General features: G+C 41.8%; 1 protein-coding gene across 3 annotated transcripts; it reads left to right on the top strand.

Annotated features, from left to right (window-relative positions):
- The first annotated feature begins 10,690 nt into the window (after positions 1-10,690).
- gcnt4 (glucosaminyl (N-acetyl) transferase 4, core 2) lies at positions 10,691-14,968 on the top strand. Of its 3 annotated transcripts, none has more exons than XM_022755556.1 (5): positions 10,691-10,809; positions 11,088-11,280; positions 12,152-12,234; positions 12,412-12,474; positions 12,711-14,968. In XM_022755556.1, the coding sequence occupies exons 3-5, from the start codon at positions 12,197-12,199 to the stop codon at positions 13,999-14,001; spliced, it is 1,392 nt and encodes a 463-aa protein (XP_022611277.1). In that variant the 5' UTR covers positions 10,691-10,809; positions 11,088-11,280; positions 12,152-12,196; the 3' UTR covers positions 14,002-14,968. The 3 variants fall into 3 exon arrangements, with proteins under 3 accessions (XP_022611277.1, XP_022611286.1, XP_022611294.1); XM_022755565.1 differs by lacking the exon at positions 10,691-10,809 and adding an exon at positions 10,971-10,985; XM_022755573.1 differs by lacking the exons at positions 10,691-10,809; positions 11,088-11,280 and having other exon boundaries at positions 12,083-12,301.
- The last annotated feature ends 885 nt before the right edge of the window (positions 14,969-15,853 follow it).

Genomic DNA, 15,853 nt, shown 5'->3' on the forward strand with positions numbered 1-15,853 from the left:
AGCAACTTTAAAGAAAAATCCATCCTCCAGTAGAGTGGAGTGAGTACACTGACCTGCTCTGTCAGGGTGAGTCATTGGACCTGAATGAAGCTCTTGTTGACCAGCCAACATCTGTTTAGTCTAATTTATTTAACATGATGAAAATGGAGACATTGACAACACAAAAGCAAAGTTTTTATGAAGTGATTTAGTTTTTGGTGACACTTGTGTTTCTCTTTGCCAACCTCAGTCTGGAATAGTCTCAGTGATGACTCTTCACCTCCCTCTGCTGGTTGTCCAGTAGCTAAACACAAACAGTGTAAATGTAGAGGGATGCAGTCTCTGTTTCTTCACCCCTGTGACAATATGACAGGATATGAGAGTTCTGTCACTTCTTCTGGATACAAGAACTAAACAAATGGAAGTCCTGACCCTTTGTGGTTGTTTGAGTCAACACTAACTCATGAACACAGGAAAGAGGTGAGGGGGACAATAACACAGGAAATTGCTGTTCATTTACAACATTTAACCATGACCACGCTCTTTTACTATTCTTAACCGAGTAAGTAATCACATGAATCCTTTGTATGCTGGTGATGTGTAACAGCTTTGGAAGGCACTGACAAACAATGTTGACCTGTCAGCTCAGATGTCAGATCAGTTTTGTTGGTAACTGACATGTTGTGTTGTTTGAGGACTTGTTAGGTTCAGATCTGTGAGGGAAGAAACTTCACCGTGTCATTATGTGACTGTCAGCTCTTCATTCTTCTTCCACAGACATTCTGGAGATGACTGACAGCTGTAACCAGAAGCATGAGAGAAATGGAGATATATCATCTTCAGATGATGACTCATTGAGCCTGTTGCATGACCTTAATGCGTGTGAAAGCAGAGGGACAACAGAGGACACCGAGAGAAAGGATTCAGGTTCACAGGTTGAAAACAAAGAGCAGAAAGTGGAGATGGAGATAAACCCAGTGAAACCACCTCAGGGAGGGACGTCCAGCTGTGTCCAGTCTGCTTCAGGCCATGCTGAGTCTGCATCTCAGTCAGGTAACTAAAGAAACATTAAGTATGTGTGCAGGACCACTGTTACTGAACGTACTCTTCCTAATTACTATATCTCATAAACTTTGATTTCATTCATTTTCAAAGCAAATGTCTCAAAATGTGTGAAAATCCCCAACAAGAAACATCTTCACAAGAGAAATGAAAAAGGTGAGACTGCGCTGCACAAAGCAACCAAGAGGAAAGACCTGGAACAAGTCAGAGCGCTCATTCAGGCTGGGATCAGCGTCAACATGGAGGATTATGCAGGTTTGTCACAGCTGAGACACTTTTTTTATTTCCATTTGATCACTTCTGAAGTCTGACATCTTTCACTCATGAAAGCATTATTACCTGTCAAACATGAAGCCACTGTTGACAGTAAATGTTGACTTGAATTGTCAGGCTGGACAGCTCTGCACGAGGCTTCAGCTGTAGGTGATAAGGCAGTGGTAGAGGAGCTGCTGAAGGCTGGAGCTAATGTTAATGCCAGGAGCTTTGACGGTGTCACCCCCCTACATGATGCCGTTTCCTCTAGACACTATCAGGTGATGGAGAAACTCTTTTTTTCAGTCACACCTTCAGCATCTGTTTCACAGTCTTTGGTAACTCAGTAGGTGTTTCCTCTACAACATGTTAATGCTGTTTATTAAGACGGAGGAATAGTTACTACAGCACTTGTCAGTTTTATTTATACAGCCCCAATTCAGTTATCACTTTTCCTATAGAGCAGGTCAGATTATTATGAATGTAACTGTCCCTTTTCCTTGGTTATCCTCCAGCCATGTCTAGACTGAACTGTCATCCTCTCAGTCATGTTTCATTGCTGGATCTTTAGTCACTTGTGTTACTACAAATGGTTTTCTTACTCTTAAACTCTTTACATCATCGGACCTTATGCGTCTGTGATTTCATATCACTGTAGACATATTTTATATTAGGCCTATATGAGAAGTGTGAATAATTCTTGATTTACCGGGTAGTAAGAAAGAACACTTCTCTGCACAGTCTGCAGAGCCATGTGCGTCATGGATGTCGCATAATGCTTATGTGGCCTATGTAGGCGCATGTTGCTCTCTTGATAATGCGTCCTTCAGACCACAGCGCTAGTGGGTTTGCTATTTAAACAAAGTGGGGGCTGGACAGGAAAAAGACAACTGTGTCGTCTGAAACTGCTGCTTTGCACCAGGTGTAGACAGGGCCCTGCTATGGCACGCGGATTGGTCCAAACCTCTATTTTGACGTCCACGTTAAGACGTCATATTTGTGCAACTCAAGAGGAGAGATAATGCCGTCTTTACACGTCAATTACATCTAAAGATGACAGAAAGTTTTGAGAATCTTAAGATGTTTGGACCATCAATACTTCCATGCTATTGGTTGGTATCAACATACCCACCCCTTTTTTTGACAGAGGGGCTATGTTTCATATATGTTGAGCTGTATGCCCAGAGCTGTGGTTTGGGCTAGTCCAGGACAGTCCATTTGAGGAGCAGGGTGCAAACCACGGGGGAGCAGCTGGGAGCTGGAGTGGTGGTTTTTAGTGAAATCTGTTTAAGTTCAGTGTATCCGTTTGTATAAAGTACTGTATATGTGAGTGGTTCAGGCGCGCTCAACTCGCTTCTCCACTCCAGCACCTGCTCTGTCTCTACACCATCTGCAGGTTCTCATTCCTGTCCAGAAGGTGAACTATAGACCATATGTGTGTTTTCGTTCAACAGGAAAATACTCTTGCCACTAATCAGAAAGGATCTTTAACAGTTTACATTGAAATCAAAAGCTTATTGAACCCAAATTCTCTTTCCTCCTCCAGTCTGCTCACAATTCAACAAGTTGCCATTTGTGCTCTAACACTGCCATCTAGTGGGCACTTAGACAAACAGCACATTAAATGAATATGTCAATTATGATATTGAAGTTACATTTTTCTCAGTGAGCAGTAGCCTATAAAAAATGCAGATATTTATAATAACAATATTATTTATATGGCATTATTATTATTCATATTTATATAATTGTATATTATTATTATTGTTATTATTAGTAATGTCAATACTCCTAACCTTAATTCATAGGTTGAATGGGGAATTGTTTCTTTCCTTGAAATGATAAGGTCTATGTGGTTTCCCCTCAGAAATTGATGAAGTAGTAGCGCCCAAATTTAGACGTTTAAAATGAGCGTGTTAACACGTTTTTATATATTGTCTTTAGATGTAATTGACATGTTAAAACAGTGTTTTATGACGTCTTAAGACATGCAAATTTGATGTCTTAACGGGGACGTCAAAATACTTTTTTTTTTTACCAATGCGCATAGGTGGTTGATAAGAAACATACTTCCTCTGCTTTCTGCTCTGCCCAGACTCTTGTCTCCTCTCTCACTATAGCCATCTCCTCTCTCACTATAGGCATTAGATATCGATCCATCTTGCCACATGCATAGCTGAGCTGAGCTAACCAGATGTGTACAGTTATTTTTTCTAATTTACTTTTTCTCACACTGCGCCTCCCCTGAAGTTCTCTGACGCTCTCCCTACTAATGAACAGACACCACTTCCAAATGATGTAATCCTTCACATGTTTATGAAGCCATAAAAAAATTATCACATTATCACAAACAGGGATGGGTATCATTAGGATTTTATCCTTATCTTATCCATATACTTATTGATCCAGCTAATACTATTACTGGTTCTTTTTTTTCTTTTTTTTAAAGAATGAATTTTGAACAGGGTTTGACTTCATTGGGCTGCTTTGTCTCAGTTCGTGGTAAACTAAGATAATCAGTTAGACTTACATACAGACAGATTACATTTTAGCTTTTCCTAACAATTCGCTATTATCTTAACCAGCACAATGTTGTTGTGTAAAAGTAGCCAGGAGACAGCGGACAAAATAGATGGAAATAACTCTTTCATAGATGGTTGTTGAACAGGTGGTTTGATGAAGTTCCTATTGGCCTTTTACTTTTTATGGCTCTTACAGTAAAGTTCATTAATTGTTGTGTCAGCTCCAGTAATCTTCATTTATCTTCACTTCACCTGGTCCTGTGTCCAGAGCAGCCTCTGCTCTGTTGTACACTCTGTGTGTGTCCTCTGGAGAGGCTCAGCCAGCTGGGCTGCACAGTCCTTTATCAGCCTCAGACACACACCATCAGGGCTGGCTGCTTTTCCAGGGCGTAGCCTCTTGAGCTCTGCCCTCACCTCCTCCGCTGTAAAGGACAGGAGACTTGACCCCAGTGCGCAGGGACCTCAGTTATTAGACTTGATCTGCTCCCCATGCTCTGTTTACATGAATGGTTATCAGCTGTTAATGACGATCGTGTCATGTGAACATGTTAAAGGATTCTCATGATGCATGTGTTATCCTGAGTGAGGCTCAGTACTCCCTCCACTCAAACATCACATGACTGCAGTTTTGTGGTATCACACAAAGCAGCATTGGTCAGTTTGAATGGGCAACAGGACATTACTGACTCTCCAGTGAACACAGTGTGAATCTATTGGCTTAACTGAGTTTGTACAATATCAAAGTCCCCTGGTAGGTGGGGGCTCCACCCCCTAACAAGATGTCTTGAATGTGTGTTGAGTAGGTGGTGAAGCTTCTCCTCCAGTGTGGGTCAAACGTCAGGGACAGGACTGTCGGTGGCCTCAGTGCACTGGACCTGGCAGAGGAGGAGGATATCAAAGAGCTGCTCTTAACTTTCCAAACATCTCCTGTCACACACAAGCAGCCTGGTGACGCACCTGTACAGTACAGACAACCAGGTGAGCTGCCTTCCACATTCCACGCTGGACTTCAGAGATCAGTCTGTTTTCTCTGCAGAGCAAATGTAATCTGAGCTTTTACTTTGACATTCAGAAAACATCATACATAATATAATAACACTTCATCAGGTCAGGGTTATACTCCACTGGTAGTTTCCTGTAGTCAGAGAAAAGTCATTAGTAGTTTGATCCTCTTGAAGCAGGGCAGCTGATTCCAAAAACACAACAAATACAAAGAGCCAACTGAAGCTGTGTATTCAGCATTTTGAGTATACTGAGAATATGAATAGACAGCAGAGAAATACTGTTGGCAGAGCACTGTAAGAGGTTTCTGGATGTTTTGAAACTTTTTAAACTAAGAGGGTTAGGGTTAGGGTTGAAATACATTCCCACCTTTTAAGCCTAAGGGAGATGAGTGTTGGATCCTGAAAACCTCAAGCATCACTCCTTCAAGCCTCGTGCAGATGACCCAGACCTATCCCAGACGGATATCTTAGATGTGAAGTAAAATACTTCAGAATCAGAAAGGAACCCACTTTCACACCTTTCATGTTGTCCAGTTGATCCATCCTGACATGGGGTTTTCACAGATAGTATGACAGCAGCTTGGAATGAGTTTGAGACAGTAGGCAGGCAGCAGACACAAGAGTAGTTAAAGTAGTTTGAGCATGAGATTAATTAATTCAGTTTGTGTCAAACTTTGAGAATAAACTGTGTTGGATCTATTGTTTATTTCAAGTTTTGAAAACCTTAAGACTTTAAATGTTTTCAGTTGTGATTGATTCTTACTGAGGTCTGAATACAGGACTTTCAGACGCCACATCCTCAGAGGCTCAGGGCCACATGCAGTTCTCCTGCCAGAGCAGCCTCAGTCTCAGCCGCAGTGACGATGTACGATCCAGGGAGTCAGGTGACGGAGACGGAGCCAGAGAGCCCGGTGACATTCAGCTGAGGAAAAAACACGCCATCAGTGATAAAGTGAGAGCTCCTTACACTTAAACACCTTCAGACTCAGGTCTGCATTAGAGCCAGGTGAGGCTGGATTAAATGTACACAGGCCACAAAGGTCTTTTTAACCATTTATGGCACAGGTCATCTAATGCTGTCCTCTTAGGAGACCTGCAGTCTCACTGGCATTACAGTGTTGATGTGATATTCATCATTTTCCACTCGTGATCTTTTCATAGCTCAGACACTCGGAGGCTGTAACAGTGGCTTTGGAGGAGGTGGTGAGGAACCAGACAGACATGTTGACGTGGCCTCTGACTGGTCTGCAGGATGCAGGTAGAACAGATTCAAATTATACTCAATAATACTCATGGCTCTGCGCTGGCGATAGGCAGACCGAAGGCATAATGTTTTTGGGTTGTCCCATTGTCATGGACAGGATATCTTAGTATCACCTTGATGGAACTTCAAGTTTGCAACAAATGTCCACTTGGACTCAAGGATGAACGAAATAAATTCAAAGGTCAAGGTCACGGTGACCTCACAGAATGTGGTTTTGGCCTTATTAATGAAATATGTCCGTGACGCCTTGAGGGAATTTTTTTCAATTGTGGTGCAAATGTTCACTTGCACTCAAGGACAAACTTATTTGATTTTGGTGGTCAAAGGTCAAAGGTCGGTGTGACCTCACAAAACACTTTAAGCCACTTTTCACACAGCAATTATAACAAAATTCATACAAGTGGTTAATGTTTTATATGACTCTGGATAAACAGGCATGTAATCGTCTGAGTGTTGGACAGAGACAACCATGAGGCAGTAATTCTAGTTATAATGTAATGTAGAGAAATACACAGAATGATGGGCCATAATGAGCCAATAGATCCCACTGTTTCCAGCAGGTGATGAGCACACTAGTGTCAGCTTGGTTTCAGATCGAGGACAACCATAAAGAATGATTATCATTTATTGTAGGTGTCTGTTTTCAGGCAGGTATCATGATGCTCTAACACAGATCCAGAGTGTACTGACTGAGGTGCTCACCAGACAGCATCTGGAGAAGAATCATCTTTCCCAAACATACCGGTCAGTTCAGGAGCTTCTCTCATCCTTCACCCAAGTGAAGCTTTCATTTTCAGAACATGGCAGAAGCGAAAGTTAATAGGCCTAAGTAGATTCTGCAGTATACAGTGATCTGCTGCCTGACACAAACTGCTGTGCTCATGATTACAGGATGACACTAGAGGAGGTCTGAAGTGGAATCTGAACCACTACACCACCTCTGATTTTTAATCAGACTAGAAGTATAGGCAGGTCTCTACACCAGGATCAAAGAAATTACACTTGAACTTTCTTCAGATGAGATTTTAAGACTTAATGATGCGAAAATTATTTTTTGAAACATTAGTTTTGATGAAGATAAAGTTTCAATTACAACCACAAATCTGAGGACTCAACAGCTTCAGTGGTCAGACAGATTCAGCTGTAACTACCATAGTTGTGCAAACATGCACATGCACATTGTGGTTTATTGTGCTTCATTGTGGTTTACTGTGGTTTATTGCTGTGATGCTGTCCTTTGTGCTGTCTTTATATTGTTTTGATAGACATGACTGCCGCACTAAAGGTTGCTTTTATCACTGTGCTCACCTCTTACCTAAATAACAGCAGTGCTGTTTGATTCTCACTGCAGGACTGTGTCTGACTCCCTTCGGCGACATGTGTTGAAAAGTCAGCTTGTGTCTCTAGCTTCATGTCAGAGGAACTTAGTGGAAATCCTCCAGAAACAAATGCATTTGGTGGAGGTGTATGTATCTGTGAAGGCCAAACTGTCCAGTCAGCCTTCCAACCATGGAAGCAGTGCAGCAGTGAGACAGCAGCCACATAACTTCTCCACACCGGCCTCCTCTCAACCTGGGGAAGAACACAGCCGTAATCAAGACAGGCAAAGAAAGGAAAGGCGTAGACCGGTGACGCCATTAAGATCGTCACCTCCAAACAATGCCAAGGAAAGCTGCAGCACCTCACAACCAGGAAATACTGTACACAGGAAACACATCAACTTTCAGATGAAAGGAAAGAATGCACTGATACAGACACAAGCTGAAGACAACAGCTTACACCTCTGTAAGCTCATACAGAGGGGAGTCCTGCCACCTGGAAGTGCTCTACAGCTGCTGCTGAAGGTCAGGCAAAGCTCTTCATGAGACCTGTTTCATCCCTGTGTAACAGCTTGTTCTCTTTAAACACAATATTTATCAAGAACCTGGAAATAATTAAACCAAATGTCTTGATAAGAGGTATGTGCTTAACATGGATACAGTCTACACTTTTCCTCAAACTCCATGACAATGACTCCTCTACAGTACCATCAGATGTTGAGCATTTGATTGTTGAATGACAGTCCGTCTGATACTGTAGTGAGAGAACACATCCTTGACTCCAACAAAAACCTTTGTTTGCACTTTGTCCTAAAAAGACAATAAATCAGTGACAACACACAAACTGTCATCCCACATTGCAACAGCACAAGTGCTACTGCTACTGTACTGCTTTACTGCAGTACTGTACTGCTTTACTGCAGTACTGTACTCCTTTACTGCAGTACTGTACTGTTGTACTGGCAACATAGGCTTCAGTGAAGGAGAAAACAACCTCATTGTCTTGCCTCTACAGGGTCACTGGCATCATGCTCATGTACTGAGTGATGGCTCGATAAAGGACAGTAAAGGGAAGCTGCACCTGGCTCCAGAGCGCTGGCTGGAGTCGATCCTTGGTAACAACATCCCAGTGAGCTCAGCGTACGCCTGGGACAAGGTTAGATGGCAGCCTGAAGAACGGCTACAGGAAACAGGAAACACTGAGTCTAATGGCTGTTCATTGTAGCTGAGGGCTAATGTTCAGGCAGATAGTAACACTTTTGTCCCATGAGACCACTGCTGTGATCCAGAATATACCAAAAAAGATTCAACCTGGTGAGAAGAACAAATTTATACTTTTGATAGCCTCCCCCTAGTTTAAAATCTTGCCTCAGAATATTATAAACCAATTCTGGACTGAGTTTCATTGTTTCACCACCAGGACCTGAAGCAATGTACCCACACCACCTCAGACTTTCCCTCTTTTTGTTTCTTTGTGCTGTGAAGTATTTTGACTTCATATCACCTTTAGCAGAGAAGTGACAAGAAAACAGAGAGGACACGTAACAAAGGCTCCCAGTCAGGATCAAAGGTCGTTAGGATTAGGGTTAGCTGCACCAAGAGGAGCTGTTTAAACTCAGAGCTATGTTTGGACACTACGCCCAGTAATGAGCAGCCTGTCAGTTTGTCCACTTCACAATACTCTGGTTCAGATAGAGTGTATTAACAACTACAGGCCAGCATTACCACTTTACCATGGATATTCATCTTCCCCAGAGGATGAACCAAGATGTTTGGTGACTCTGTGACCTTTGCCTCCCACCATCAGATCAATAAGGAACATGAATGGAAAGTTCCCACAAGGGGAACTCTTCCAGAGTAGCACCACCCAACATTTAGATTCTGACCCCTTTAACTGAGTCAACACGTAGTATCTAAAAAATACTTTACTTTAAAAGTTTGAAAGTAGTTATTGTGTGTATCAAAGCCTGATACAGTAGATGTGACTCCTCTGAGCTCCATTGTTTCTAAAAGCTATTACAACCCGTCAGTGAATCACTGTCTCTGGGGGACGTGTTCCTTTATGTCCCTAACAAAACTACTTCCTCCTGTTTGTTTGTTAAGAACTACAGTGAGCAGCTGTCAGGAAACGTTTTAAACATGAAACTATATATATATATATATATTTATTTTTTAAAGAATTTTTGGGGCTTTTTGTGCCTTTAATGGACAGGACAGTAGAGAGACAGGAAATGGGGAGGCAGAGAGAGGGGAAATGACACGCAGGAAAGGGCCGTCCGATGCAGGAGTTGAACCAGGGGCCAGCTGCAGCAAGGATTGTAGCCTCTATGTATGGGGCGCCTGTGTAACCCACTGAGCTACGCGACGCCCCATGAAACTATATTTTAAAGATCTTGTCCACCAGTGGACCTGGAGCTGAGAGCCACAGGCAGGGCAGGGTCATCAAAAAGCACTGGAGGTGGTCTGAGTATCATTTACAACAAGAGATATAGACTATAATACCTGTCTTAGCCTCTAAAGCATTTCTAAATTTGCGTGATTTGAACAGTAACTTTTAAAATTAAGTACAGAAGCACTGAATAAACCACTGACTTAAATCATTAATAAAGTTTATAATTGTATTAGAGTTTATTTATTTGACACGATTACAAAGTGCATTATAAAAGTCAAACTTTTCAGGGAGGGTACACAGTAAATTGGGAGGAGAGTCGACTCGCAGACCTAACCACTCAGCTCTCAGGTCACCTCACAGTTCACAAACCAGGCAGCACAGTAAAATACAGTCCTACAGTGATATGGTGATGTTAAGTCTTTTTATAGTTTAAGGTTTGACAGGAAGAGCCAGGTTGTTAGTAGAGTTTCCGTTGCTCACGGCTCCAGTAGGATTTAGTAGATTTTAAAAAAATTCAGCACACAGACTTTTGTCCTTCCTCTCTGCTGTTGATGTGGAACAAGCTCCAAGTTCCTGCTGTTTCCTGCATGTCAGGGTCTGTGGAGACAGTCAGATACAGACTGGGCTGTAAATTATTGAGTGTTCACTGTAGAGCAGTAAGTAACCCCCCACCCCCACCCCATTTTGTTTTTTTTTTGGAAGTCGATCTCATTGAAAAGATGAAGGAAGACTAGCATGGTACATGATACAGAGGCCTGTTTAGAGGTTACATGGTGCTGCTGTTTGATTGGCCCTCCATCTCACTGATGAATCATCTTTTATAAACAGACCTGTCCATGTTGTTAAAGATGTTTCTGATGAACTCTTTCACTGTTTGCCCAGGTGACGTTCAGAGACCAGCCCCTGTCCCATTATTTATTGAACATGGAGGCTGAAGGAAACTCAACACAGACAAACCCCAAGGATGATGATCAACACTGCAGGGCTGCTTCTCCTCAGAACGCACTGACTACAGGTCTGTTGTTCCTGACTTATCTAATCCCAACCCACTCCACACATCCTGCTTCTGACACTTCCTTCAGAGCAACTCAAACAAATAAAGAGGGCGGGCAGGCAGCCACTGACGCATGGCTTTCTCTGTGTCAATAATTAATCACTGCCTCATGTGTCTCCCACCTGGACTCTGAGCTTGTAAACAGGCTCATTAAATCGAATTGTTCATTTATTTAAAGATCAAATTCATATGTAAAGCATGGTTTTTAATGTATTTGAATTTCTTTTGTACTTGTGCAGAGGCAGCAATAAACCGTCTAATGAAAATCAGGATCATCCATCTGGTGGACGACAAGGAGCTACTACCAACTTCTGTGATGGACTGCTACTGGGAAATTCTGATAAAGAAAGACTGTTCAGAGTTTGAAGACTGGGGCAGTGAATGAATTTAACATTTTGTTGATAACTGTGTTTGTATCGACAGTTTAACTTGGTGAGTTTCACTCAGTTTCTGACCCATTTAGTTTCGACTTGTGTTAAACAGAAGGTGGAAAAATGTGAGATTTTAGAGTTCATGATGTGTTTGTCTTTTGTTTATTTACATGTTAAGTTTCATGTTGTAACTGTTTATGTCAGATTAACTCAATGTGAAGGTACTGTAGACTGTAGTTCTCTACTGAATGGATACTCAGCTATATTTCTAAACACTGCTCTCAATGTTTCCATGTTGAGTCTACATGTAAGACTGTTAAATGTCATATTTCAGCTGCTTCCAGCTTTGAAACAAATAAAATAAAGATGTAAAGATGTGTGGTTAAAGTTTGAGCTGCATAATGAAATCATGACCCTTTGGTCATATTTATATATAAATATATATGTATATGTGTATATATATATATATATATATATATATATATATATATATATATACACACACACACATATATATATATATATGTATATATATATATATATATATATATATATATATATATATATATACAAACACACACATATATACATATGTGCGTGTGTGACATAGATATATATACATATATGTACATATACTGTATATATACGTATATATATATATATATATATAGATCCAGCCTCGCTGCTGGATCTTCCCCTGTTGAAGAGGGTTAATCATATCATTAGTGAGTAACTGGTGAATGTGTCGGGTGGTGGTGATGTGGTGGATGTGTCCGGCCAGTGGGCGGAGTGCTGCTCCCTGCGGCCACCCCTCTCTGTCGGTCCGCGATGGAGCTCCGGACTCAGCAGATGGGAGTCTGACTTCGGCTCTGTCGTCGTGCTTTGTCTTTACTCATGTGGCGACTTTTGCTCCGTACTGTCTGTTCGTAAAGGTACCGGTACCGGATTTGAAGTAGTCCAGTACTCAGAGCCTCATCATGTGTTTCCTGTTGGAGAGGAATATTTTCAGACTGAGGTGGGATTAATGGAGAGGCAGACCTGAGGAGTGATTCCTGAAACTGCTCCTCACACACAGACTGAAGGTTTCCCACTTTACTGGATCTGTTGAGTCAGTTTCGGTGTTTATTGTTAGTAGGCCTATTATTTCTTTTATTCCTTACACTTACTGGAGAAATGTTCTCATTACATTTAGGTTCTTGTGGAACTGTGCGAGACGTTTGCATGGAGCCGCTCAGAGACAACTTCAGAGAGCAAGGTAATGAGACCAGAACCAGCTACCTGTGTAACTCTGTATTTTATTTTACCTGCCTCCTAAACAGAAAAAAACACCTGAAGTTCAAATGAATTTATGAAGTAAATTATTGAAGGAAAAGAAAGGTTTACCTTCTAGTGAACTTAGATCAAGAATTCCATGCACCTTAAAATTGTAAAGATAACTTTAAAGTGTATTAAACTTATTATTTTTCCACATTTTTATCCTTTTGTTTCCAGAATGAGAATAAGATGTGCTCACTACTTACATAGATTGAGACACAGGTGCTTCCTGTTTGCTCTGTCTCTGCTGGTGGTCTGTCTGCTCAAGCTGGTCTACATTAAAGTGACAGTGAGGGACAGCGTCTACATTGAGCCCTATGGTATCACTGTCAGCATATCCAGAATCCACAACCGCAGGTATGATGTCAACTGCACTGCAATATATGAGCTGGATCCTGTGGAGATCGGCAAAGCTCTGGAGATAAAACAGAAAGTCATTATAGACGTGGATGATGATAGCACTGTGAGTCTGACCTCAGACTGTCAAACATTTATCAAAACGAGGGCCTACAATGAGGTCCCAGTGTCGGACACAGAGAGGAACTTCCCGCTGGCTTACTCTTTGGTGGTGCATAAGAACGCACCCATGGTGGAGCGTATTCTTCATGCCATCTACTCACCTCATAACATCTACTGCATTCACTATGATCAGAAGGCCTCTCCACTGTTTATAAAGGCTGTGAAAAACCTGGCTCACTGTACTCCAAATGTGTTTATTGCCTCAAAACTGGAGTCTGTGGAATACGCCCACATCAGCAGGCTTAATGCCGACCTCAACTGCCTCTCTGACCTGCTTAGGTCGGAGGTCAAGTGGAAGTACGTCATCAACCTGTGCGGCCAGGACTTTCCTCTCAAGTCAAACTATGAACTGGTGATGGAGCTGAAGCAGCTGAATGGCAGTAACATGCTGGAGTCCAGTCGACCCAGTGAACTGAAGAAGCAGCGTTTCCGCTTCCAGCACGAGCTGAAGAACGTGCCTTATGAGTACCGCCGTATTCCCGTCAAAACCACGGTGGCCAAAGATGTTCCTCCTCACGGTATCGAGATGTTCATTGGAAGTGCATATTTTGTCCTGTCAAGGGATTTTGTGAATTACATCAGCAACAGCCAGATGGCGAAGGACTTCCTGATATGGTCTGCTGACACATACTCACCAGATGAACACTTCTGGGCCACGCTTGTCAGGGTCGCTGGGGTTCCAGGACACATCCCCAGGTCCGAGGCGGATGTTACAGATCTGAAGAGCAAGACACGACTGGTGAAGTGGAACTACTTGGAAGGAAACCTTTACCCAGCATGCACAGGTACACACATGCGGAGTGTTTGCATCTATGGAGCTGCTGAACTTCGCTGGCTCCTTAACTATGGCCACTGGTTTGCTAACAAGTTCGATCCCAAAGTGGACCCGATCCTGATCAAGTGCTTGGAGGAGAAGCTGATGGAAAAACGTCAGTATGTGCAAACATGATAGTGAAGAGGAGAGAGTGGTTTCAGTATTTATTATGCGATTAGATAGAAGAAATGACAGAAATTAAAAGTAACAAAGTTCGACTCAATCACAATCAGTTTTGGGATCATGTGAGTATTTTCCTTTTGTTGGTTTCACTGAAAAATATTGAACTTGTTCGTGGACACATTTGTCTGATGGCTTCTAATTACTGTGCAGATTAAGATTTCTCAAGCAAAAACATGAAAGATCATGGGTCATAAAATGTGGATTTCTATACTTAATGCTGTATAGAGGCATCATCTGAACCTCCCAGAATGCATCTGTAATCTGTAACATTGTGAAAAAGACCATTCTTCGAACTCACTTGACGTATTTTACTTTTGTTAACTATTTCTAAAAAATTGATTGCTGGACTTTTACCTGTAATTCATTATGTTTAAGTAGTAGTGAAGGGATTTCAGTCCTCTCTCCAACTCTGCTGGATCATATCATCCTGCTGTAGCAGAACGCTGAACTCGCTCAGCAGGGAGTCTTCATTCATTCCAGTCAAGGTCAGGCTGTAGCTTCCAGTGACAACACATTTCATCAGTAACACAAGCAGGTGAAAAAGTGCCTATGACTAAAATACAATGGGTCATTTCAGGAAGTGCTTTTCTTAAAAGAAGTGCCACGTGATATATAATCATGTAATTACAGTGAGAGAGCAGTACTCTTACAGTGAGATTAGAAATACCAAAGATCCATGTTGTTGTCATGTGTTCTGTAAAGTAAATGTTCCACCAATGTTTTTCTTTTTTATTGAAGAAAACACTTGATTTGACAACAGTTTAGAATGAAATGTTTCAGGGGAAAGCTTTTGATCTCTGATGATTTATTTATTTCAAAATAAAACTATGATGCTTCTTATTGGTTGAATGTCCTGTAGTGGTGGTCACAGGTGATACCCTGTCACAATAATCCGCTGTAGTCCATCACATGTCTGAACGAGCTCTGGCTCATTAATAATAAATTACACACCCATTTATTTAAAGCATTATTTGACACCAGTGGTTGTTTATGCATGAATTAGCTGGTCGCTGTAGTCTATCTTATGTTCTCACAGTAAATGCACAAAGACACTCATGATGTAAACAAGTAAGGCGTCATGTGATGCACATTATTACTGCAGAGGGTGGTAATGCATATTGACAGTGTGTTGGGGGTGATGTGCCAATGAAAGAATATATTCAGAGCATAGACTGTAAATAAAGATGGATGTAGCCTCTGCGACTTCACCCACAGGTTTCTGAAGAGCTGTTTTAGAAGCTCAGAGTGAGCTGCGCTACTGTCACCATCTTGGCAGTGCCTGATTCCGCCAAGCTCTCGGCTAATCCAAAAATGGGCAAAGAGGAGGGGCGGATGTGGAGCTATGACTTCAGTGCATGCCGGGTTGGGGCATACGCTCAGCCAACTGTCACTCAAAGAGGCCACACCCTCAATTATACAGGACTTTAAGTCTTCATAAAAAATTAAATGAGTGAGTTATATGAGAAATTCAACCCCGTCCAGGTGTCATGAAAGAGGAAATTAGCTATTGAGACCAAAACTGTTTTTGTACCAGGCTGTAAACATGTTTATGCTTGGGGATTGACTCACTGTTGGAGACAGACACAACACACTCAGAGACAGCCTGGAGTCAGCTGTAGTGATGGTAGTAGTTGTATAAAGACTTGACAAACAGACTTGATCACTCATTGTTTCCACGGCTCTAACAGTCTATAGCTGGTTGATCCCACACATTCGGAATCATTATAGCTTTGCCGATGTCATTAACAGACGGCTCACGATGTGCAGAGCCCTGTGAAGTTTATATTTTAAAGGCTCATTATTA

This window comes from Seriola dumerili, unplaced genomic scaffold, assembly GCF_002260705.1.
Source record: "Seriola dumerili isolate Sdu_G_001 unplaced genomic scaffold, Sdu_1.0 BDQW01000017.1, whole genome shotgun sequence".
NCBI lineage: Eukaryota > Metazoa > Chordata > Actinopteri > Carangiformes > Carangidae > Seriola > Seriola dumerili.

Bases quoted from the DNA above. Each gene is read 5' to 3' on its own strand.
- gcnt4 (XM_022755556.1), top strand. From the start codon at position 12,197: ATGTGTTTCCTGTTGGAGAGGAATATTTTCAGACTGAG. The intron at 12,235-12,411 runs GTGGGATTAATG...CATTACATTTAG, and splicing joins AGGAATATTTTCAGACTGAG to GTTCTTGTGGAACTGTGCGA. The intron at 12,475-12,710 runs GTAATGAGACCA...TTTTGTTTCCAG, and splicing joins AGACAACTTCAGAGAGCAAG to AATGAGAATAAGATGTGCTC.